The 23,784-nt window shown below is 42.6% G+C and overlaps 2 protein-coding genes, 1 long non-coding RNA gene and 1 pseudogene across 16 annotated transcripts in view; 1 reads left to right on the top strand and 3 right to left on the bottom strand.

Annotated features, from left to right (window-relative positions):
* The window catches only part of LOC121017820 (zinc finger protein 883-like), a 9,174-nt pseudogene extending 6,206 nt beyond the window's left edge, over positions 1-2,968 (bottom strand).
* TMEM225B (transmembrane protein 225B) overlaps positions 1-4,143 on the bottom strand; it is a 29,004-nt gene extending 24,861 nt beyond the window's left edge. For 5 of the 7 annotated variants that reach the window (XM_040456298.1, XM_040456296.1, XM_040456299.1 and 2 more), the window contains exon 1: positions 3,982-4,097. The gene's annotated coding sequence lies outside the window, so the exon portion shown is untranslated. Of the gene's footprint in view, positions 1-3,981 lie in introns of all 7 variants that reach the window. The other 2 variants (XM_040456302.1, XM_040456303.1) reach the window with 2 other exon arrangements.
* On the top strand, positions 1,064-2,185 carry LOC121017824 (uncharacterized). Its single transcript, XR_005784903.1, has 2 exons — positions 1,064-1,216; positions 2,031-2,185. It is a non-coding gene; the product is annotated as an uncharacterized LOC121017824 (long non-coding RNA).
* On the bottom strand, positions 3,977-22,128 carry ZNF655 (zinc finger protein 655). 8 transcript variants are annotated; one of them, XR_005784899.1, is made up of 7 exons: positions 22,000-22,128; positions 20,866-21,028; positions 19,621-19,706; positions 19,095-19,221; positions 11,665-11,769; positions 4,379-4,634; positions 3,977-4,143 (listed from the first exon to the last, which is right to left on the bottom strand). XR_005784899.1 is itself a non-coding variant. In XM_040456265.1 (6 exons), exons 2-6 carry the CDS (start codon positions 20,999-21,001, stop codon positions 9,726-9,728), a joined length of 1,848 nt encoding a protein of 615 aa, XP_040312199.1. In that variant the 5' UTR covers positions 21,002-21,028; positions 22,000-22,128; the 3' UTR covers positions 5,320-9,725. The 8 variants fall into 8 exon arrangements, 7 of the variants coding, with proteins under 7 accessions (XP_040312199.1, XP_040312200.1, XP_040312201.1 ...); XM_040456265.1 differs by lacking the exons at positions 3,977-4,143; positions 4,379-4,634 and adding an exon at positions 5,320-11,119; XM_040456266.1 differs by lacking the exons at positions 3,977-4,143; positions 4,379-4,634 and adding an exon at positions 5,320-11,119 and having other exon boundaries at positions 20,866-21,031; positions 22,000-22,115.
* Positions 22,129-23,784: the final 1,656 nt, after the last annotated feature.

Raw genomic sequence — 23,784 nt, 5'->3', positions numbered from 1 at the left:
TCTGTGTCTCCCTCTCTCTCTGCCCCTCCCCTGCTCATTCTCTCTCCTTCTCTCTCTGTCACTCAAAAATAAACAAACAGGGGCGCCTGGGTGGCTCGGTCGGTTAAGCGTCCGACTTCGGCTCAGGTCATGATCTCACGGTCCGTGAGTTCGAGCCCCGCATTGGGCTCTGTGCTGACAGCTCAGAGCCTGGAGCCTGTTTCAGATTCTGTGTCTCCCTCTCTCTCTGCCCCTCCCCCGTTCATGCTCTGTCTCTCTGTCTCAAAAATAAATAAACGTTAAAAATTAAAAAAAAAAATAAAAAAAAAAATAAACAAACATTAGGGGCACCTGGGTGACTCAGTCAGTTAAGCGTCTGACTTCGGCTCAGGTCATGATCTCGCGCTTCATGGGTTTGAGCCCCGCATCAGGTTCTGTGCTGACAGCTCAGAGCCTGAGTCTGCTTTGGATTCTGTGTCTCCCTCTCTCTCTGCCCATCCCCCACTCACGCTCTCTCTGTCTCTCTCTCTCAAATAAATATTAAAAAAATAATAAACATTTTAAAAATTAAAAAAAAAAAAAGAAAAAATATCAAAAACTTGGATCCAAACTCTGGTAGACAGCAGGGCCCCCTAGAACGCCTCAACAGACAGTGGCCAGTCTGAGACAGAGCTAGAGAAGCCCAAGAAGAGAGCAGTTGTCCTCTGAAATAAGCAAATCAAATGTGTCCCTGTGGACAAAGGTTTAAAAGAAAGTTTCTTGGCTGATCTGCTTTTAATTTAGAGGAAAGGGGGAAATCTATGCAGTTCTTCAAGTAGTTTAACTACAAAGCTGTGTGATCTCAAGTATATTCACTTCTAACAGCAGGATAAATGAGTAATACTGTGTCAAATAATGCCCCCCCCCCCAACTCATGTCTACCTGGAATCTCAGAATGTGACCTTATTTGGAAGCAGAGTCTTTGCAGAGTTCAGATGAGGTCATAATGGATTGGGGGGTTGGGGCTAAATCCAATGACTGATATCTTTATAAGAGAAAGAAGAGGAAGATTCAGATATGGAAACACAGAAAAGAAGGTCATGTGACAACAGAGACAGAGATTGAATGATACAGCCATAAGCCAAGGAGCCCCAAGAATTGCTGGGGACCACCAGAAGCTAGGATCAGTCAAAGACGGATTCCTCTCTAGAACCTTCAGAGGTAGACAGGCCCTCTTGGACTTCTAGCTTACAAAATGGTGAGAATATAGTTCTGCTGTATTAAGCCATGCAGTTGTGGTAATTTGTTACGGCAACCCTAGGAAATGAATACACTTCCTATTTGATTTAACCAATCAAAAACATATAGACCACCCACTATGTGCAGGATACTGGTAGAAGGATTATAATGCTGCCTCAAAGCAGAATTAGGAAGGACAACCCCTACCTAGGTGATTGGAGATGGCATCCTCAAAGAATGACTTGGAGCGGGATCTTGACTATGATCAGGATATACAAGGTAAAGAGTATTCCAGAAACAAGTAATAGCATATGCTAAGGCTCAGCAACTTAAAAAGGAACACTAAGTTTAAGGAATAGTGAAAAAAAATTCAATATGACTGAAATGTATGCTCCATGAGGGCAGGAAGCAGGAGATATAGTGAAAAAGTAGAGTAGAGCCACCTATGAAGAGGCATATAAGCCACACCCAGGGCTTTGCACTTTATTTTATAGGCAAAGACTAACATGATCAAATTTGTTCCCAGGGAAATTCTTCTGGCAGCAGTATAGAGGAGAGCCTAGAGTGAGGGGCATGACCAATAGCATAGTGATGTATCAACAATCCAAGAAAAATAGGACGGGACTAAAATGAGGAAATGGCAGTGACAGACAACTGAATCAGGCACTTTTTGAAGAAAAACTGACAGGATGTGGTGGCTGACTGAATATGGAGGGAAGGAGAATAGTAGAGTAGGACTCCCAAGTTTTGTCCTGGAAGGGGACAGGATCACGCACAGGAGTGAAAAAAGAGGGCTGAGAACAGTCTTAGGGAAAATCAACATTTAAAAACAGGTGGAGAAACAGGAGTGGGAAAGGCCCGGAGAAGGCAAGAGGAAAACAAGAAGAAAATGATGCTTCTGAAACCAAAGAACAAGAGGTGTGAGGAAGAATGATCACATCAACAGAAAATACTAAGGGGTCAAAAAATTAAAGCTGAAAAAAACGTGTCCAATGGATTCATTATAGGTAAGCCACTGGCAACCTGGGTGTAATCAGTTCTGATGGAGCAGAAGCAGTACCCTGCATTCCAAAGATAATAGCAACTCATGAAGATTTTTTTTAAAGAGGTATGACAGTGAAGGGAACAAAGGCAATTATACCCAGTTTCCCCCTAATGCTCAATCAGCCACCAAGTCCTGCAGGTTTTCATGTAAATGTCGCTTACAACTGTTTATTTCAGAAACTTCATGGAGGAGGCTGTCTTGCATGGGACGCTGGGATGAGTGGCGTTTGGATAGGCAGAGAATGTAGTGGACAGCAATGCATTAAGAAAAAGACACAGAGGCACAACAGTAGATAGTGCAAAGTGTCTTCAGCATTACCTTGTGTAGACACACCAGTCTTGCTCGGTTTATTTTGGGGAACACCAAGGAAAGACTCTCAAGTTGAGTTGAGGCCACCCTGCAGAGGGCCTTGAATGCCAAGTTATGGAGTATGGACTGGATGCAGTGGGCGCTGTGAACTAACAGGAGTAAATGAGTGTTTTAATAAGGTGAGTACAGGTACTTGGCCTTTTAGAAAGACTAACAACAGGGAGCCTGTGGTGTCTATCCCCTCTCATCTAAAATTTGATTCCTTGAACTTTAAATTCTTTCCAGGCCAAACCTGTGACTTTCTAAGGTTTCCTGGGCCAATACCCAGTTCCCAGGGATGTCCCTTGTGAACTTCTACCTTGTTTACTAACCCACAGCCTCTCAGTTAACTATTCTAACTCAATTTTTTTTTTTAATTTTTTTTAACGTTTATTTATTTTTGAGACAGAGAGAGACAGAGCATGAACGGGGGAGGGGCAGAGAGAGAGGGAGACACAGAATCTGAAACAGGCTCCAGGCTCTGAGCTGTCAGCCCAGAGACCGACGCGGGGCTCGAACTCACGGACCGGACCGTGAGATCATGACCTGAGCTGAAGTCGGACGCTTAACCGACTGAGCCACCCAGGCGCCCCCGAACTCAACTCTTAAATTTGTGGGTGAGTAGGGGTTGGGTTTTCTTTCAACTTAGTCTCAACACCTCACAATAAAAGCTCAATAAATACTTGCCAAATTAAAAATTAGCCCGAAAACATAGTTTTTACACATAAATCTGTAAAAGAAAATCTCCCCAAACATAAGCCATCTCAGAGCCCCTGATGTGGATTATCTATGTCTCCAATTAAATCATCCATATCCATTTTTTTAATAGCCAGACATACACCAGATAATGAGGGGATAGCAGATTGAAATAAAATGTTAATACCTATAGCTTAACCTCATTTTCCATCAGTAAGTGGCTGTCTTATCTACTGTACTCCACAGGAAAGGCACCCTCTTGGAGTTTATACCTCGGGTGGTAAATGTATTTTCCCTAACGATGAAGGAGAGCTTGGGTAGAATGAGTGGAGGAGCCCGCTCCTTAACTGGTTATTTGCAGTATGGGACATACTTGGCTGGGTTCATTCATTTCTTTATTCACACATTTAGTGAGCTTCTCCAAAGGCCAAGCAAGTTAGCAGGTGCTGGAATGACAGATCCTCCAAGACTTATGCTAGGATAGTGCTGCTGCGGCAGATCTGCTCCACACAGAGAGAAAACGTTGGTTACAGGCTTTATTTACAGGTAATAGAGCCTCTGGTTTTAAAAAAAAAAAAAAAAAAAAAAAAAAAAAGCAGTAGTTTTTCACAGGACAATCGTGTCCATCTGATCTGAGGCCGCGGGTCGGAAGGACTAAGTTTAGACAAAGAAAGCCAGCTAGGTCAGCTCCTCACCCTTGCTCTTTCGAGGCTCCTGCTCGGAGGATGGGCACAGGGACTCCGGGGACATCTGCTCAGGCAGCTTCTCCATGGGCTGGGTCCAATCCCGGGTGCTACTCCAAGGCCAAGACTTCCCCTAAAATGTCTTCAGAGCCCGACACAACGGACGGGCAGTCACTTCAGAAAAGGGAGGGAGAAGAGGGCAGATGCAGGGAAAACGGCAGGTTTCCCGGGAGAGGCTCCCAATTCACTCTCCCCAGGCCGGCTGGGCCCCGGCCCGGGGGCGCGGCCAGGCCTGCAGCCCCAACCCCGCACCACGGGCATCCCTTCGGCCCGAGCCCCCCGCCGCAGTCCGAGCTTCCCCCAGCCACGGCGCAGACCCGGAGCCCCGGCCCGTAGCCCCGACACTCACTCGCGCAGCCGCTCCGCAACGACCGCCACCTCGGCCCCCGGGGCAGGACTGGAAACTCGGGCTCCCCGGCGCGCACTTCCGGGTCCCGTCTAGGCAGCTCGGAGGTCTCCTCTCGATCGTGGGTTCTCCAGGGCCGCTGGGGAGCCGGACTCGGGAGCGGTGTGAAGATGGGGCCTCCTTTGGCGTTCGTCTTTCTCCAAGGACGGATTGAGAGAGGATGGGCAATGTCCTTTCATTGCCCAAGTGGACCTAGGGTCTAAATTGGTTTCCTTCTCATCGCCACTGTCCCGTGTGCACACCATTTGCCTCCTCCCTTGACCCTTGCCATTTTACCACCCATCTTCACCTCTCTCTCTTCTTCCAAATCACAAGTCGGGGACCCTGCGGGGCCCGAATTTCATATCTATGCCCGCAGTCCAGCCAGTCCTTTCCCTTTGTGGCTTCAACTTGGCCAGTGTTCCCCCTTCACTACTCCCAGCGCCTCCCAATTGCGCCTCGAGTGTATAAGTAAGCAGGACGTATCTGTACCAATGGGCTAAAAGAGGAAGAAAAGCCTTAGAAATAAGGTCAAGATTCAAAGAGCTTACAGTGCCCGGAGTTTGCCAGGGGCATATTTGACATGTTGAAACAGTAAAAATGTTAGGGAAATTTGTTCATGATAAGGGGAGTTTCCTGCTAAACTCCGAAATAGCAGTTACCAGCTATGGAGTACTTAAACTGACCTTATCTCATTAATCTTCACGACAATCCCATGAAGTTCGTACTTTTTGTAATTTTAGTGCCAGAAACTGCAGACTCAGTAAGCAAGTAAAGGCAGCATTTAGAGCCCTGGCCCGTTCAAACCAAAGCGTCGAGTCAAACTGCGCCCAGGAAGGACAATGGTTAGATGGAGTGGAGATTTGTAAATGAGCAAGTGCAGGAAAGAAAGACAGACACTGTCATTATGCCCAAGTTGTAAATTTATAAACATGGATGGAATACAAATATAAGAGGTTAACCATTTTCTAAAAGTGAAGAGTGAATGAGATCCATCAGCAAAATGAAAAATTCCAGTATTTCTTTGACTTGTACAGTGCACCATCTGCTTGAAATCATCCTTCCAGTCTGGGATTAAACACTCATTCCTCCATGCACTTGAATTTTTGAAGGGAGTGTAAAATGTGATACCATTAGGATACAAATGTTAGCAAAAAGGGACAGATGTCACAGTTTGATGACTCCAGTAAGGAGTGCCTAAGGGGAGGCAATTCCTACCAGTCTAGGATTCCTGATGGTCTCTCAAGTTCATATTTAAGCTCTCCAAATCCAGGGTACTCCCCTGGACAATGCTAGTCCTGCACTGCTAACTGCTTGCTCCTTAGTTCCCTTTTTTCGATTTTATGCCAAACACTTATATGTTCACTGGTTTTTATATTGGTGTTTATAGTAATTTTTTTGGCACTTAATATATGACCAGTACCTTTTACATTATCTTATTTAATTTTCATGCTACTGTTAACCATTGTACAGACGAGGAAACTAGAGAGGCTAAGTAAAATTTCCAAAGTCACACAGCTAGTAAACAGCAAAGTACATAGGTAAGTCTAATTCCAAAGCCATTGCTTTGGTAACTAATCTGCTTTAGTCTTCATTGCTTAATGGTTTGATTCCTGTATGTTAACTGTACCCACAGGCTACTACTACTGAATATCCTAGCACCTGGCAATAGTATTACTGAATGAATGAAAAGAATCGTTGAGATTACATTTTCAGATGTGGGAATCCCATTGTGCTTTGCAGTTATGATACCTCAGGGGCCTCTTTGGAACTTCATTCTTAAATTTCCTCAGTTGCCTACATCCCACTTCCTAGGGTGAGACATTACTCCAGATAGAGTAATTACCTCAAAGATGCCATACTCCTTCATCTGAAACCCTTCCAACATGCTCTCTTTTGCCTGAAATCCTCCCCTTGCTCCTTCGTCTTCCAGTGGTCTCCATCTGTCTAGTCTACCTCTATTCACTCTTTTGCTCAAGCCAAAAACCTAGGAATCAAACTTGATTTTCCCATTACCCACTTTACTCCACTGCTATAATTTAACCAGAAGTGATAGTAAACCTAAGAATACAAGTCCATCAATCAGCAAATTCCAGTTAGCAGGATAAAAAGCATATTCTGGGCACTGAGAAGTGTAAATATAAATCTAGTAATGGGCGTGGAGGTACCTTGACAGGAGGTAAGAATTTGGGAGCTCTGACCTGTGGCCTGTCATTGTCAAAACTATCTAAGCCTGTTTCAGGGAGCAGGGTCTCTGACTAGCTCCCCAAAGGTACTGTCTCCTAGTATCCCAGACAGCTCTGGGAGCATTCAGGATCAACTGCAAAATGATAATAGTCAATCACTGAGGATGTAACAGGGAATGAAAAGCTACCAAAGAAAACTTCTCCAGGTTCTGGGATGTCTAATACCAACATCATGATGATGGGAAGCTTGGGAGTCAGGCCTTTGAGCCATTAATTTGCTGACTGACCCTAGCAGGTTCTTCAACCTCTCTATACCTCAGTTCCTCTGGAATACAGAGCTAGTTCCCTTGCAGAGTTGTTGTGACAGTTAAGTTGGAATATGAATGCACATACACATACATGTAGGTAGGTGGACGGATGGAAGACAGATAAAATTAGATGTACCTTAACTATTAGATTTTGTCTCTTCCTTCCCGTCTTCAAGATTAAAAGAATAAGAACACAAACTCATACTGGACTGATTAAATATTGCAAGCTTAAAGAGACAAGTTAATTCTCCTTGAGGATTATTTTGGTTTCTCATTTTTTAAACGTTTTACTTATTCTGCCTAGCTCTCTGAAACCTCAATCTATTTATGTGCCAACAACATCCCAATCGAAAAACCTTTAAGACCCTAAACATTCAGACTTTGTTCCAGAAGTCTGTGGAAGAGCAAGCTTTGTATCAGTATGAAGGAGAGTGATCCACTCTTGTTGTGAAGCAGGTTTCTGGAAGGAAGTGAGTTGCAGCCAGGAAGGTGACTCCAAGATTTTTAAATGCTTCTGGCTGAGGCTTTTAGATATTTTTGAAACAGATTCTGAGTATCAAACACACCTTTATTCAAGTGGAAGTACAAAAGCACATTCCTAAACCAATTGCATACATGTGATTTTTTACATATTCTGCTATTTAGGGATTAATCTGTTTCATAATTAACAGAAGTGACCACTGGTCTCTGTACATAAAGGGATACACATTCATAGACAAGGAAAGTAACATGCATTTTCATTTGCTTTTACATTTAAATCAATTCATTTAGTTCTCTACTTTGCCCTGATAAGATCCTATGCTTGCTGATGGCTAAGCGGCAAAATATAGTCGTAGAACTATCCTAGAGGTTAGCCATAAGAGGCTAATAGAATAAGCAATAGATTTTTATATATTTGTTGAGGATCTCTAGTGAATATTGTAACATCTGAATCACAAAGGCCTCACTTGCTGGAATGACAAAAAGAATGTTAAATAACACTTGTCTAATTCACAAAATGTTATGAAGCTTAAGATGGAAACATATAACAAAATATAATAAAATGCTTTGACATCACCCAAAGAATCATGAATTCTTGGCGAAGTGTTAACAGTGACCCTGAACTCTGGACATCCCGACATCTGTGATAAAAAAAACCCAAGTTCTTTTATATGGTCTGTGGACTCTGGTATAATACAGAAAACGTGATGATGAATAAACAATTATACACAAAGCTCCCACACTTCAAATACTGTCTTGCATTGATGAGGGAGACTGGGGGGCAAAAATTCAAACAGATAAAGAAGCAAGCGTAGTAATTAAAATTTTACCAGGAACAGACCTGACACTCTCTTGAAATACTCTCTCTAGAGATATTACCTAAGAGCAGCAATATCTTTTTTGAAAAGTTGCATTCCCTTATGAAGTTCTCAGACTTTTTTGTATAGGTTCTTTATATTTTGCTCTATCAAAAGCAGACCTGAGCATTTTGCTGGCCTTCAACAGAAGTATGTAAGATAGTTCTAAACTTCACCATGCAGATTAGGCGCTGAATGAATGCAGCTAGACCACCAGGCGTGTTGTTGGCTCCCTGATGTTCTTATCTCTTATTAGAGGGCCGTGGATGCAGACAAGGCAGCTAAGAATGTGGGTGTCATTTGAAAGTATTTATTAGCTGCCTGCCCCAAATACATGGGAGATAGAATCCTTCAAACTCTTGGATGGACAGGACGTGGAAATCCAATTCTTTTTAAAGGAAGATGCTTCAACTTTAGGAAAGACAGCAACATCAAGTAGGGACGGTATACCTGCTGGTGAAAAGCTTAACACTAGAAAACCATCATTTGAAGGTGCTAAGAGAATGGAGAAATCAACAGGAATCCAAGTGTTGTGGCTGGAAAGGAATAGGAAGTAGAATGCTCAGGAAACAGCAGACCTAAGAGTCTGTTTTGAAAAAATCTTGGGCTGAGGACAGCAGAAAAAGCTAAACGAGCTACTTTCCAGAAGTTAGTATGTTTGTACATTGGTGTATTAACAATATCTTAGAGAAGCTATAACAGGAACCAATTTGAGGAAAAATAAAATTATTTATAGGCCATATTTTAAAAATAGCTTAAATGAGTTCCATAAATAAAGTTTATATATCTACGTACACCACCTATTAAATAAAAGAATGCCATGAGGAAACAGCACTGCATTCACCAAGTCACTTCTCAGACTATATTCTTCTGCAATGAAAAAGATCAGAGCTATATATTAAAATCTTATATAAAATTTTCACTCCAGTATTTTGATGTGGAGTTAAAGCCTGAAATATGGTAAATTTTTCCATTTGCATTAGATTAGATTCTAGTCTGGACTTTCTAAGGATTAAAAAAAAAAAACAAAAACTTGAACTCTCACTGAAAGATTTGTCGTATTTACTATACTCGAATAGCTTCTCCTGGGTATGGAATGATGTTGAATGAGGGGTAGAATATGACTGAATTTTCCCATGTGCATATGTTTATTACATTCATAGGCTTTCTGCATGGAATGAATTTGATGCTGAACAAGGTAGTTTCTTTGAAGGCTATTTCACATTCATTACAGTGGCAGAATTTTATTCCAGTATGAATTCTCCAATGGTGACTAAGGTATGAAAACAGCATGAAGCATTTACCACATTCAATATATTGGTAGGTTTTCTCATTGGTATGGGTTTGCAGATGTTGATGAAGTTTTCCTGCATTCATCACATTCAGACAGTTTCGCTCTGGTGTGGATTCTCTGATGAATAAAGGTTGAGCTGTGACTGAAGGCTTCACCACATATATGATTTCTCCCTGGTATGAACTCTCAGATATTGAAGGAGGCCTGAATTTGACTGAAGGTCTTCCCACGTTCATCACATTCATAAGGTTTCTCTTTGGTATGAATTCTTGGATGCTGAACAAGGTGTGCTCTCTGACTGAGGTTCTTTTCCCATGCATCACAATCAAAGGCCTTTTCTCTAGAGAGGACTTCTTGTTGAAGAACAAGATCTGAGCTATGATTGAAACTTTCCTCATAATCATTACACTCATAGGATTTCTCTTTCCCATGAATTTTGTGATGCTGAATGAGGCATGAAGTTTGACTGAAAGCTTTTCCACATTCATTACATTTGTGCGGTTTCTCTCCTGTGTGAATTCTTTGATGCTGAATAAGATGGGAACTCAATCTGAAGTCTTTTCCACATTCATTACACGTATAGGGCTTTTCTCTGAGATGACTTCCTTGATGTTTAACAAAGGTCAACACACAATCATTGTATTCATAGGCTTTCTCTTCACAGTGGACTTTCTGATGTTCAACAAGGTATGAGGTATTATAGAAGTCACTGCCACATATAGTACACTTACAGGGCATCTCTCTGTGAATTTTCTGATGTTGAGTAAGATGTATACTACGACTGAAGACCCTTTCACAATTACTACACTTATAAGATTTTGCTCTAGTGTGAATCCTCTTATGTGGAGTTATGTCTGAGCTCTGACTACAGGATTTATCAGATGCTTCACAGGATTTATCAGATGGTTCACATTTATAGGGCTTTTCTCTAGTGTGTATTCTTTTATGTCGACTAAGACTTGAACTCTGACTGAAAGATTTTTCACATTCTTTACATTTGTAGGGTTTCTCTCTGGTATGAATTCTCTGATGTCTAGAAAGGGCAGAGCTCTGATGGAAGACTTTCTCACATGTATCACATTTATAGGATTTCTCAGTGGCAGAAATGCTCTCACATTTACTAAGGTGGGAGAGATCCATTAAGCTTTCCTTATATTCACTACTCTGAACATCCTGTATTAGATTTATTTGTTCATGTTTACCAGCAGCTGAATTCTGGTTTACTCCCATATCATACTTATCAATGTCATCAATATTCTGTATTCTAAGAACTCTCTGATCTGTATCAAGGGTAGAGTCCAGACTGAAGCTTTTTTCAGGTTCATTACATTCATTGTTCTCACTGGTGAAGGTTTTCTTGCTGATTGTTATTTGCCTAAACTCTCTCTCCAGGAAGAGAAATTTCCTTAGGATTTCCTGAAGCCTTTCTAATCTGTCCTCAGGTTTAGACATTTCTCTAGTCCCAGGAACTTGGGCAATATCCTTTTTGAGTCTTCCTACTCTCACTTTGTATGAATGTACTTCTTCCAAAATTTCCTGCTTAGGAATCAACAGCTTGTTCTCTTCTCTGGTCTCTCCATCTGATTCAATATATAAATAGAAAATGCAAATGTAATCTGTACCCTATGCTTAGGGGAAAACAAACAAACAACAACAACAACAAAAAAAAAAAAACCCTCAGAGGTGAGAAAACTAATCTAAAATCTACTAAAATGAGAGAAGTTTATTTACTCAGAAGTACTGGTACAGAATCTCAACAGCAGATATAAGGGCATGACTAAGAGCAGTGATGTAGTATCCAAATGGTTCAGGGTATGGTGCAAACAGGGTTTTCAGCAGAGCAAGAAGGTAGTCAATTAAGGTGTTTCAAAGGAGATAGCAGGGAAATAGTTCAAAAAGAATTATAGATAAGCAACTTGAGTAGGGACCCAGTACAACTTGTGGATGACAAGGGATAAAATAAATGCAAAGAAGTCATCAAAACTGAAGGGAAAAGGAAGGAGCTCTCTCCATCTGGTATACAGGCCGAGCTCTTCATTCTGATTGCCAAGCGGCTTCAACTTGGCTCCACAACTGGACTCTTATTTCCCTACTAATTCCATCTGATTGATTCTACCTTACTCACCTGAGCAGTCATCTCTTAAGACTTCTCTATTCTTAGTTTCCAGATCAAAGACCTGAAGATCTTGTTCCAGCTGGGAGATCCCATCAGGCTTGGGAAATGGAAATCCTGCTCATAGAGAAGGAAATGGGATGTGGCAATTTATCCCCAGATACTACACCAGCCACTTTTTCTCTTAACTAATGGCTAATGGAGAGAAAGTAAATTCTCAGAAGACAGTAGGGAAGGCCTGGAGAGTGAGAAGGGCAAAGATCCTCTACAAGGATCTCCTATTGGTGCTCCAGAAACGGGTGTATTACAGGGCAAGTTGATGACTTTGGGAGAGGTTTTCATTTAAATAGTACTCAGACAAGGGAATCTGTGCAAGGGTGTTTATGTGTTTTCACAGAAGTGATCATTTTCACTCTTTAGCTGTTGCCTATAGATCAAACTTTGTATTAGACCTGGTCTACAAATATGAGACCTGGTCAAAAGGGAAGTCATCAAAATATAACTCTGCTGGACTGGAAGAAAGTGAATACTCAAGCACCTATTATGTGGTGTGCTAAACTGCAGCAACAGAATCAGTGAAGACTGAATAAATGCTCTAAGAACCAATCTCAATTTGCTTCAGGGCACATGAGGAAACAAAAAAATAACACATTCTTATCCGTTAGGAGCTTACACTCTTGTTTATTCGACAAACATCTATGGGGTGTCTCCTATAAGCAAAGTACCTAGAGACAGATACAAACTATAACACGGTATAAAGAAGAAAGTGCAATAAAAGTGCACTTCCACATAAAAACGGTCTTTTTCTGGCTTATATAATGAATTGCTAGGATCTAATCTCTTTCAAAGTAAAAGCAAGAAGCAGTCTGATCCTGAGGGGCAGAACTATTATAGTACTAAAGGGGCAGTTTTTATACATGTTCAGCCCAGAAAGCTTCTTGTGGCACACATACGAGGTGGTCTAGCTCAAGCCCCTCAAATCCAAAAGCCTTCCTCTCCACTTACTGAATATCTACACAATTTCTTATTGTTCTCTTATCCTGACATGTCACTATAAAATGTAGTTTATGGACTTTTATTTAATTGGTTTCAGGAATTATCATCCCTACTTTATTTATAAACTCTCATTAGCAGTGACAATATATCTTCTATCTTGCATTTCTTTTGACTCATTTACTTAAAAGCTACTTATTGAATGCCAATTTTGTGTCCTAGTGTTAACATGTAACAGGTAATCAGTGTTTCTAAAAGGGCACTGGGCCTGGAAAATATTACAAACCAACAGCTGTCCTCTTGAGATTCCATGTGAGAGCCTATGAGCAGGCAGATGAGAACAGAGACAAGAAAGGCTTTACTATGTTTCTGAATTCCTGCTGAGCATTAATAGTCTATTCCCCTTTTGGATGCTTATTTAGTTAAGGTCCTCCATACCAAATGAAATAATTTTTCAAATTAAAAAGTTAGTGTGGCATGAAGCAGCAAATATTTTGCTCAGAATTCTGACAACATAATTTGCAACTTTAACTCAGTATTAACTAAGGTGTTTCTAAGTATTTGATAACTGAAGCAAATTTTGGTTATTTACTCTATACACCTACGTCACCTACCCACAACAATGTGGAAAAAAGGGTTTGATTTTATTTATTTTAAAAAAAAATGTGTTTAATGTTTATTTTTGAGAGAGAGAGACAGAGTGTGAGCAGGGGAGGGGCAGAGAGAGAGGGAGACACAGAATCCAAACCACAGTCCAGGCTCTGAGCTGTCAGCACAGAGCCCAACACAGGGCTCGAACGCACGAACCTGAGATCATGACCTGAGCCAAAGTCAGATGCTTAACCAACTGAGCCACCCAGGCACCCCTGATTTTTTTTTTTTAATGTTTATTTATTTTTGAGAGAGAGTATGAGCATGAATGGGGGAGGGGTGGGGAAGTGGGCAGAAGATCTGAAGAGGGTTCTGCACTGACAGCAGACAGCCCGATGAAGGGCTTGAACTCACAAACCGTGAGATCACGACCTCAGCCAAAGTCAGATACTTAACTGACTGAGCCACCCAGGGACCCCAGAAGGATTTGATTTTAGACTGTGTCCAATGTAATGCAGTCAGGTATAAAAGAAAATGCCTGCTGGGCAATTAGAAATACAAGACCACAGTTTAGATGAGAGAACAGGGTTTGAAATAGACTTAAAGTCACCTGTATCATCAGTATCATTAAAATATTAAGCTAAGGTTTACTGCTCATTTCATAGGTGCAAAGTACCACACAAAGAACTTTACAAATTTTCACTAACTTAATACTCATCCTACCTTTACAAAGTAGAAACTATTGTCATACCCATTTCCCAACTAAAAAAATGAAGACTGAGAGGTTAAGTAACTTGCCCAAGGTCACAATGACAGGTGAAGCTAGGGCTCAAAGCCAGTCTTATTTCAGAGCCTGGCTTTTACATAATCTACTAGTAAAAAAACAAGGACTATGAATGAAACCCTTCCTCCAAAATTCGTACAGAAAGAGAACAGAGGACCAACACGTTGACGATGGAGTAAAGGGTGAAAACAATAAAAATAACAGAGAAAGTTATTAGAATAATACATGGAGAGCCAAGATCCAACAGATTTGGAGTCGTGGATGTTCCAATTAAAAGGAAACTAAAAAGATCACTTAATGTCAAAGAAATAAAACTCTCCTTATAATATAACTCCTTGGCAACAGTATGAGCAATATTCAATTTGAGGAAATTCCCCTATCAAGAACTAATTCAAACACACTCCTGAAATTTGTTTGTATTTAAAAATCTGGTCTATGGGGCACCTGGATGGCTCAGTCGGTTAAGCATCTGACTTCGGCTCAGATCATGATCTCACGGTTTATGAGTTCGAGCCCGCATCGGGCTCTGTGCTGACTGCTCAGAGCCTGGAGCCTGCTTCGGATTCTGCATCTCCTCCTCTCTCTGCCCCTCCCCTGCTCATGCTCTGTCTCTCTCTGTCTCTCAATAATAAACGTTAAATAAAAAAATATATAAAAATCTGGTCTATATCTCACATCGCTTGCAGTCCTTTCCAAAAAAGCATTTAAGTAACTATTAGCCAGGTACTTACACACGTAATTTAATCTAATTTAATCCCTGGCACAAACCCAGAAAGGCATACGTTATTTTTCATGTTTTATAGATGAAGATAAACATTATCAGTTTAAATAATTTGTTCAATATATCACAGTTGGGAAGATAAACCCAAGTCTGATTTCACAATTTACATTCTTTCCAAATCTACCATTTTAAAGGTCACAGGAAGCATGAAGGCAGGTTTTCTTGTCATTGATCTGAATGCCTTTATCCTAAATTTTAAAGTCAAAACTCTATGCTTTCAAAAATATGCATTTACTTTAAATTTTTCCTATCTAAAATTATTTTATTAAAGTCTTTTGATTAATTCTATTTAAACCTTTACAGCTCTCCAATTAGCTTTATTTTTAACTTAATTTGGTCTTTAAAAATACCATTTAACTGAATCCAGTACTACACTATATGTTAACTAACTTGAATTTAAACAGAACCTTGGATAAATAAATAACATTTAAAATTTACCTCATTATTTGGTTTGTTGCCTGAACCAGTTATGCTAAGATTTTTGCCACATGGAAGCTTTATGCCTTTCTTCTTGGTCCTTAATAAATACACAAATAAAATCTCTCCTTAGCAGTATTGTTCTTGCATAGATACCTATTTTATTTTATTTATTTTTTTTTTTTTTAATTTTTTTTTCAACGTTTATTTATTTTTGGGACAGAGAGAGACAGAGCATGAACGGGGGAGGGGCAGAGAGAGAGGGAGACACAGAATCGGAAACAGGCTCCAGGCTCCGAGCCATCAGCCCAGAGCCTGACGCGGGGCTCGAACTCACAGACCGCGAGATCGTGACCTGGCTGAAGTCGGACGCTTAACCGACTGCGCCACCCAGGCGCCCCATAGATACCTATTTTAGTGGAATGTACCCCTAACACAGTTTTCTTTTGAATGCATGCTCTTTCTGTTCCCAAACTGTACAGCCTTATGCACTTCTGTACAATTTTTCATGGCTACTTCTAATTGTCATCAGAGTATTAGAGCCATAAGAATATAAAAAACACTATAGGGGCGCCTGGGTGGCCCAGGCAGTTACACTCCAACTCTTGATTTCGGCTCAGGTCAAGATCTCACAGTTTGTGAGTTCGAGCCCTGCATCGGGCTCTGCACTATCAGTGCAGAACCTGCTTGGGATTCTCTCTCTCCCTCTCTTTGCGCCTCCCCAGATCAGGCTCTCTCTCTCTCTACCTCTCAATATAAATAAACATTAAACATACACACACACACACACACACACACACACAAGCACTCTATATAAGGTTGGACTAACTGTTCTAAGGGGTAAAATAGTGAAAAAGAGCCTAAGTGTCAGAGTCAGATCTGAGTCCTAAGCCTAGCTGTGACCTTGAGTGGATCACTTGACTTTTCTGAGCCTCAGTTTCCTCACGTATAAAATAGAATAATAACTACTTTACAGGGTTATGGTGAATTAAATGAGATATGTACAGTACCTCGTAACACGTTGACTCCTCAATAAATAGTAGACTGGCAGTAAAAGACATTCTATAGAAAATCATTTTTGTCCTCATGACATCAACTTCAAAAAGTAAAAGGTATGTGTCAAACACTTCCTGATTTATCAACTTATCAACAACCAGAATTTTGATAAGCATGTTTCCAATGATGTTATCTAAAAAGGCACCTGCCCACACTGCCTCTGTGTGAAATGGAATCCAGACCACTTTCCTGGTCTCCTGAACTAAGTCACAAATGACTCCCCTTTGGTGACCCTCAAGCCAGTAATCCACTCGTTGTCAACAGAATATGCTTCTTTTTAGATTTGGTAATGAAAAGTCTGATTTTTTTACTTTTTTATAGCTCAGCTGTTCATACTTTGTATATTTACTACTTTATAGTAGAAGCACTTATCCAAAAGGAACAAAGTTTTGATGTCTGCTGCAAATACAACTCGGAGCTACTGCCATGGGAAAAAGAACTTGATAGTGGGGTTGCTAAGTCAGGGACTGAATTATAATGTCCTTATTCTACAACACCAAACATTAAGCTAATTAAGTGTAAAATCTTAAACTTCAGGTGAAGTTTGCCGAGCCCACAAAAATGAAAAGCATCTCCTAATTTTTGTAAAAAATAATTACTGGGGCACCTGGGTGGCTCAATCAGTTAAGTGGCCGACTTCAGCTCAGGTCATGATCTCATGGTTCGTGGGTTCAAACCTCGCGTCAGGCTCTGTGCTGACAGCTCGGAGCCTGGAGCCTGCTTCAGATTCTGTGTCTCCCTGTCTCTCTGTTCCTCCCCTGCTTGCACTGTCTCTCTCTCAAAAAAAAGATTTTAAAAAATTTTTAAAAATTACTAAAAAGATGCTGCTGACTTGGTCACCAAAGCAAGTTGAATAGGAGGGCTTCTTGTGTGCATTTGAACCCGTTAGGTGTGAGTGTGCATGCACGTCCTGTATATGTGCAGAGATGACAGAGAAAAAAATTCAGTCCAACAGCATGTTGTGCTATTAGGCTAATTAAAGTGCTAAGAAGTTTTTTTTTTTTTTACTCCAAAAAGTAGACAGGTTAACTGTTGGAAATTATGTAATTATTAGATAAAATTAACAGTAGTTTACAATTACATATCACTTTACAGTTTACAAAATTGTTAAATATACATTCAGTTTAATACCCTGAAATAAGGAAATTCAATTCTTTTGCCCTCCCATCTCCCATCCGTGAAGGACAGAGCTAAGGAAAACTTGATCCGGAAAAGTCATATAAATGCGTCAATCTGTATAGCACCACAAAGAGTAAAGGAGACAAAGGCAGGGCCTTGGAAGGGGCCACAGGGACGTAAAGGAGAAGACTAGAGTGTTAAATATGAGGAAAGGCCAGGGGTTGCAGGAAAATTAGGCAACAGAAATGGCAGGGTCACGTTCACTCAGAAAAGAACAGTGCACAGCATATGTCCCACATTCTAAAATAACATGAAAAGATCATAACTGAAGAGCTGGAGTTGAACTTTGTGGTTTCACAGAACACAAATAGATGACCACCAACCGTGGCTTATGAATGAACTCATAACTCAGGTTCAACATGCATCTGGCTGCAACGGAGGGCCTCCTCGGCCCTTCAGAAATTTAACAAAGGTCATCTGAGGAGCTGCAATTTTACATAGTGATGGCATCCTGAGAGCATCGATCAAGTGTTAATATCTTACAATCGTGGAAAAGGAGTTTCCGAGCGGGGCCGAGCAATATCGATGGGAAGCCGATACCTGGGCCATCTCTTGGAGATTCCTGCTGAAAGAACTGCAAGTGTTTCTCCAGAGAAAGCACTTGCCTGGGTATGACTCAGGGCCGGGCAGGAATTCACACTATGAATCCGGGTGGTAGGAAGGCGGAGAAGTATGCCTACAAAGATCAAAGAGCCAGGAATGGGAAACACACTAAAAACCTTCCAGTGGGCAGACTGCCTCCCCACAGATAACAAGACTTCTTTAATCCTGAGTGTAATCAAAGAGACAAAGGAACACCCTGGATGGCACCAGCATAGGCAAAGCCAAAAAAGGGGGGGGAGGGGAAAGAGAGAGAGAGAGAGAGAGAAAAGAAGAGTGTGATTAAATATATTCATACATTAAAAAAAAAAAAAAAGCAGCAGAGACAGGCAAAAAAGGAGGAAAGGGGGGATGTTCAAATCAAGTGGGCTGCCAATAGCCCTACAGGTTGCCTAAGCCCAGCAGCCTACTGTACCATCCAAATGACCCAGGAGAGACTCAGTTTAAAGCTGATACTTCTGCCCAGGGTGAGGTTACTTAGAACTACCATCTGGATGACTCACTGAAATAGACTCACAGTGAGTCAGGTCTTTAAATGAAATCTCTCCAACTCTGCCTGCTTAGAGGTGAATTTAGGGATGTTAAGAGGTGAGGGATTATTCAACAAGGATTTTAGCCTATCTTAAAAAAAAGCATTTCTTTTTCCAAAGAAAATGGAAAGCTTTCAGATACAGAGACAATGAATTACCAAGAAAGAAAGTGGTTGTGGATTGGGAGGCTCTAGGGTCCCTCTCATAAAAAAAGAAAAGATAGGGAAGTCAAGAACTTAAGCCAAGCACAAGCAAGTTTCCCTTTTCTAACAGGGAACAGATGTCCCACAAAAGCAGCAATCATTAATTACAAATAAGGAATAAAACGTCTCATCTTGAAACCCCCAAAGAAAACCCACTCCCAGAGATGACCTTGAAGATGGAGGATTCAGAGGTTCTAAGACCTGGAATCTGAGCCACACTCTACGTTCTCAGAGACCTCACACCTCCTCAGAAACCAAGGAAGGAAAGAAATCCTAAAAGGTAAACTGAATAATAAGAAAGTCCTTACCCACTGAGACCACGTTCCCATAATTCTCTAACATCACTTCTCTGTAGAGATTCCTCTGAACAGGGTCCAGGCATCCCCATTCCTCTCGAGTAAGGTGCACAGCCACATCCTCGAATGTCACAAACTCCTGAAATAATACAGCCTGGCTGCGCTGGGGAATGAGGCCACTAGAGCATCATGGCCAGAAAATGAAGGAGATGACACAAAGAGGGTGTCCACTGTGTAGCAAAGCTGGGGAGGAGGGAGAAGAGACTAGAATCTAGGGAATAAGTTCCATAACCTTTAATATCTAATAAATGCCCATCACAGCACCAGGGATAGAGAAGGAACAGTGTTTACTGGTGGTGGTGGGGAGATGGGAAGGTGGTTTGTGTGAAGTCCAGGTTTCTGAAGAGGATCAATTTCCAAATTGGGGTCTGCTATTGAAAAAAAAATTCAGGCAGGGTTTACGGATGGGTTGAGGGAAGGGCCACACTCGATCAGTAGCAACAGTCCCTGAGGAAAAGCAGAGGGTTCCTCAGCTCACCTGGTACCTGGCTGGCAGGAGCGTGGCTGCCTGGTCTCCTGGGCTTCCCTCATGGGGAAGAGCAGGCACCTGGGGAACAGGTGGAGCTGAGGGAGGAGAAAGGAGCCAAGAGTGAGAGCAGCCCTTCCCCAGGGCTCCCTGACAGAAGAGGGAGTCAGTGGGACCCTTCTGTACATCAACATTCTAGTAACACCAATCAACATTTATCAGGTACTGACTGCGTCTACTCTGCTCCTTCTCAGCACTGGAATGCCCTCCTTACCCACATTTAGACCTGATACAGGATTTTCTTAAGAAATCTGATATCTCACTTTATTCTCAGGACATTCCTCTAACAGAAGGGTAAGCACTATACCTGTCTTGCAGATGGGCAAAGCAAAGCATAAAGACTTGCAGTGACTCGTCCAGGACAGTGGTTATTTAGTCAGCTTCTGACGCTCTCCCAGACCCTGTTCTGTAAATTTCGTTAAGCCTTTATGTGAACTGGCACTGTCTCTATGACCAGCATGTAAGGCTCCCAAGAATAAAGAATGGTCACCTGTTTCCTCACCATCCTTTCCACAACACTCTACACACCGTGGCACTCGCAGTGTGAGTTGCTGACACGTAAGTTATTTCAGGCACTGCAGTTGGCCACATGTAATCTCAGAGAAGGTTCTTACAAAACAAAAAAAGGTACCAGACATATCAACCTATCTATACGATTTTACATAAAGATGTTACTGTAGAGTCAATATGTGATATGTGTACACGCATTGTGCTCAACCAAGGAATTAAATGGTTGGGTTTTTTGGCCAAAATCAGATTAGTCACAAACACTGCAGCTGCAACAGAATGGCAGGTGGCAAAGCTCGCAAAGTCATCAAGGAAGGAAGAAACTAAGTGAAAGGAACAGGGGGAGAGATGGGCCCTAAACCTAAGAGGAAGTAAAAGCGAGGAGGCGAGGATTGTAAGAGGCGGTAAAAGCAGCGTTATCCTAGAAATGAATCTGGGATAAAGTAAAGGTTGTACGAATGAAAAATAGCTAAAGCAGAGTGAATGCCACCACTCTGCCTATTAAAGAAAGAAAGGCTGTCCTTAATATAAGAGCCCAAGACCAGGACTGAACTGAGTCACGTCTGTCCTTCCCTTCCAGACACCCTGGGGGCCATCTTCTTATCAAAGTTCTTGGCCTCCTAAGTACCAGGCCCGGGAGCCCCACTGCAACTCCCATTCAATTGGACTGAAGGGCTCTCTCTGCCTTACCCCCGTTGAGTTCCTGCTCCATGTCGGTGTCCTGCGCGAACTGAGGCTCTGGGGACAGACCCTCAGACTGGCTCCCCAAAGACTGAAACTGGACAATTGCTGATCCTGCTACTTCCTGGGCCGGTATTTCCTCCATCCCTGTTCTGGAGGACAACGATCATCACTGCTGGGTGAGATTGGGAAAAATTATTGTAACAAGTTAAGACGGCCCATTATTTTACATCCTCCGGACTGAGCAAAATATCTGACCCGCTGTAGATACTCCACAAAAACAGCTATAAATGATTTACCCACCTAAACAAAACAACAGAAAGGAAAAAATGGAAAAATTTCCGTTTCAAATAGCTATGAACCAAACCATATGGTCCAAGTATGGTTTATTTAAACTCTCCACCAATTCAGAATTTGTGATATTTCAAGAAAAAACAAACAAACAAGAAAGTACAACTTAATAGAGTTCTGTGGAAAGTTTAAAATATTTGAAATACGCAAACTTCTTTCAAGGCTCAAGTTTGTACCTAGAAAAGTATGCCAGTTATGATTATTTATTATTTTTTCAGCAGACCCCTGAGAAATTATTTGGTAAACGCTCGGTCAGCGCACTTTGAATTACTAAACGGGCTTGACTAATAACAAAATTCCACTCAGGGGGTCAGACCCTTCGCCAACAGACTAGGTGGGCAGGCCGCTTCCCGCTGGCCCGACAGTAACCCTGGGAAGAGCTGCGGTTTTCAAACAGGTTTGGCCGGCGTCCTTCAAAGCCAAGGACGCGACAGGCTTCCGTCCCGCTTCCACAACCCTCAGAAAGGGCCCTCGCGCCCAGTCCTCAGAAGGCCTCGCCCGGCGCTGCCCTCCTCTCGCTTCCCTGTCAGGACAAGACGCGATCCCAAAAGGGCGAGGGCGGGCCACAGAAACCCAGCTCACACCAGGGCAGAGTCACCGGGTCCTGGCGGCGGGGCCATCGGTTCGCTGGGCGTCAGGGCGAATCCTGACTGAAGGAAAACAGGCCCTCGCCCGCCCTCCCTGGAGCGCTCTGGGGACGGGAACCGCCGTCGACCGAGTTTCCGGGCGCTTCCTCCTCCTCCCCGGGAGCCTAACCTAGCCGCGACCCCAGGACTGCTACCGGGAACTCACCCGAAAGGAGGGGCAGGCCGAGCGGCCGTCCCGTCGCGGACACCCTCGCTCTAGGGGCAGCCCTGGGCTTTCCGGGGTCGCTCTAGACCGCTTGGAGGCCGGCGCTTCTCAGTGGCACTTCCGGAGGCGGAGTCCCGTGGCCGTGGGCGGAAGGTGGGCCTCGGATGAGGGCCCCGGATGAGAGCCCCGGATGTGGCGTAAGTACCAGGGACGTGCGAGTGCGGGGCTCTTCGTTTTACTTCTCTGGCCCTGACCTTCGTCCGTGCTGACCCCGCCGGCAACCTCTGTAGCCATTGTACCAGTAATGACCAGGACAGCCCCGGGTTTGGGAAAGCGTCCTCGCGGGGTAGTGGCCCGCTCACGTCGTGCGTGTTCCGGGAGTGGAGGGGCAGACGTAATGGTCCCGCTTCTGTAAGTCAGCAGGTGGGGAACTAGTACAGGGGTACGAAATACACTGATTAAAGCGAGAATGGAAGGCTCTTGGGTGGTATGAGGACCACAGAAAACCGTGGGATCGGAGTCCATTAATGTTTTGGGCCGAGGGACCGGGCATTGAGCAAGTTGGGAGTTTCTTAGAGAAATTGAGACTGGAAGAGAGCTGCGTTCCTGGGGGGGCGGGGAGAGAGACTGGACTATACAGAAACTGGGATAAGTAAAGCGCGGAGCCCACGGACAGGCAGGCCAGGCGCTAGAACAGAAGTACTGAGGGCATTGTGACCTTCTGGATCCTTACTGAATGTGATGTCTTATGGTGAAACTGGATCTGATAGGGACTGGCAAGGCTCTTAGTTTTCTTCTTTTTTTTTAATATTTATTTAGAGAGAAAGGGAGAGAGAATTGCAAGCAGGCTCCACGTGGTCAGAGCTCATCTCACGGCTCCATCTCATGAATCCTGAGATCATGACCTGAGCTGAAAGCAGGAGTCTGATACTTAACCGATTGAGCTACCCAGGTGCCCCTGGCAAGGCTCTTAAAGAATAAAAAAGGGGATTCGCAAGGGCCTTTAGATATTACTTCTTTAAGATTACAAATCAAGTATTATCCTTTAGTGATATTTGATACTTCAAATTAAATATAAGAAAATCCACACACAAAAAAGTGTGGCATCGTATATGCTTTTTCAAATTACATCAGTCTCTGGGATGTTCTGATCCGCTTACCCTTTCTTTCCTTTTTGAGTGTCATTGACCTAATGCAGCTTTCTACTGTGACACAATCTCTCTAGTCTACGGTATCCGGTGCAAGGGAGTCAGCATCACAGAAGATGAACTGCTTAGTCAATTGCTTGCTGTACAGCAAGTTAGAAACTTCTTGCGTTGAACAGAAATATACTCCCTAGTGATACCCGTTGTTCCTGTTGAGGTCCCTGGGAAAATAGATGACACATTATTTCTCCTTTTCATTAACATTTCTTCTAATATTGTAGGATAGCTATAAGTTTGGAGTTCTTTCCTGAGTTGCCATTTCCCCACAAGTTGTACCTTATTAGCAAATTATGGCAGTGGTGCATTTGTGTCTTGAGTTTTAGCTGACTCAGGCAGTTTGCTCCAGTAAGAGGACAATAAGAGGCACTCTCTTAGAAGTCCGTTTCTCTCCAGTAGACATCAATCCCTAACAAAGAGTGGTAAGACTATTATTTTGCAGGGTGCCTGGGTGACTCAGTTAGTTAAGCGTCCAACTCTTGGTTTTGGCTAAGGTCATGATCTCAAAATTTGTGAGTTCGAGCCTCATGTCAGGCTCTACACTGACAGTACAGAGCCTGCTTGGGATTCTCTCCCTCTCTGC

Source organism: Herpailurus yagouaroundi, unplaced genomic scaffold (assembly GCF_014898765.1).
Source record: "Herpailurus yagouaroundi ecotype Mexico unplaced genomic scaffold, PumYag 216, whole genome shotgun sequence".
In the NCBI taxonomy this organism is placed as follows: Eukaryota; Metazoa; Chordata; class Mammalia; order Carnivora; family Felidae; genus Herpailurus; species Herpailurus yagouaroundi.
Note: the sequence above shows the minus strand (reverse complement) of the source record. Positions and strands in the feature narration are given on the sequence as shown.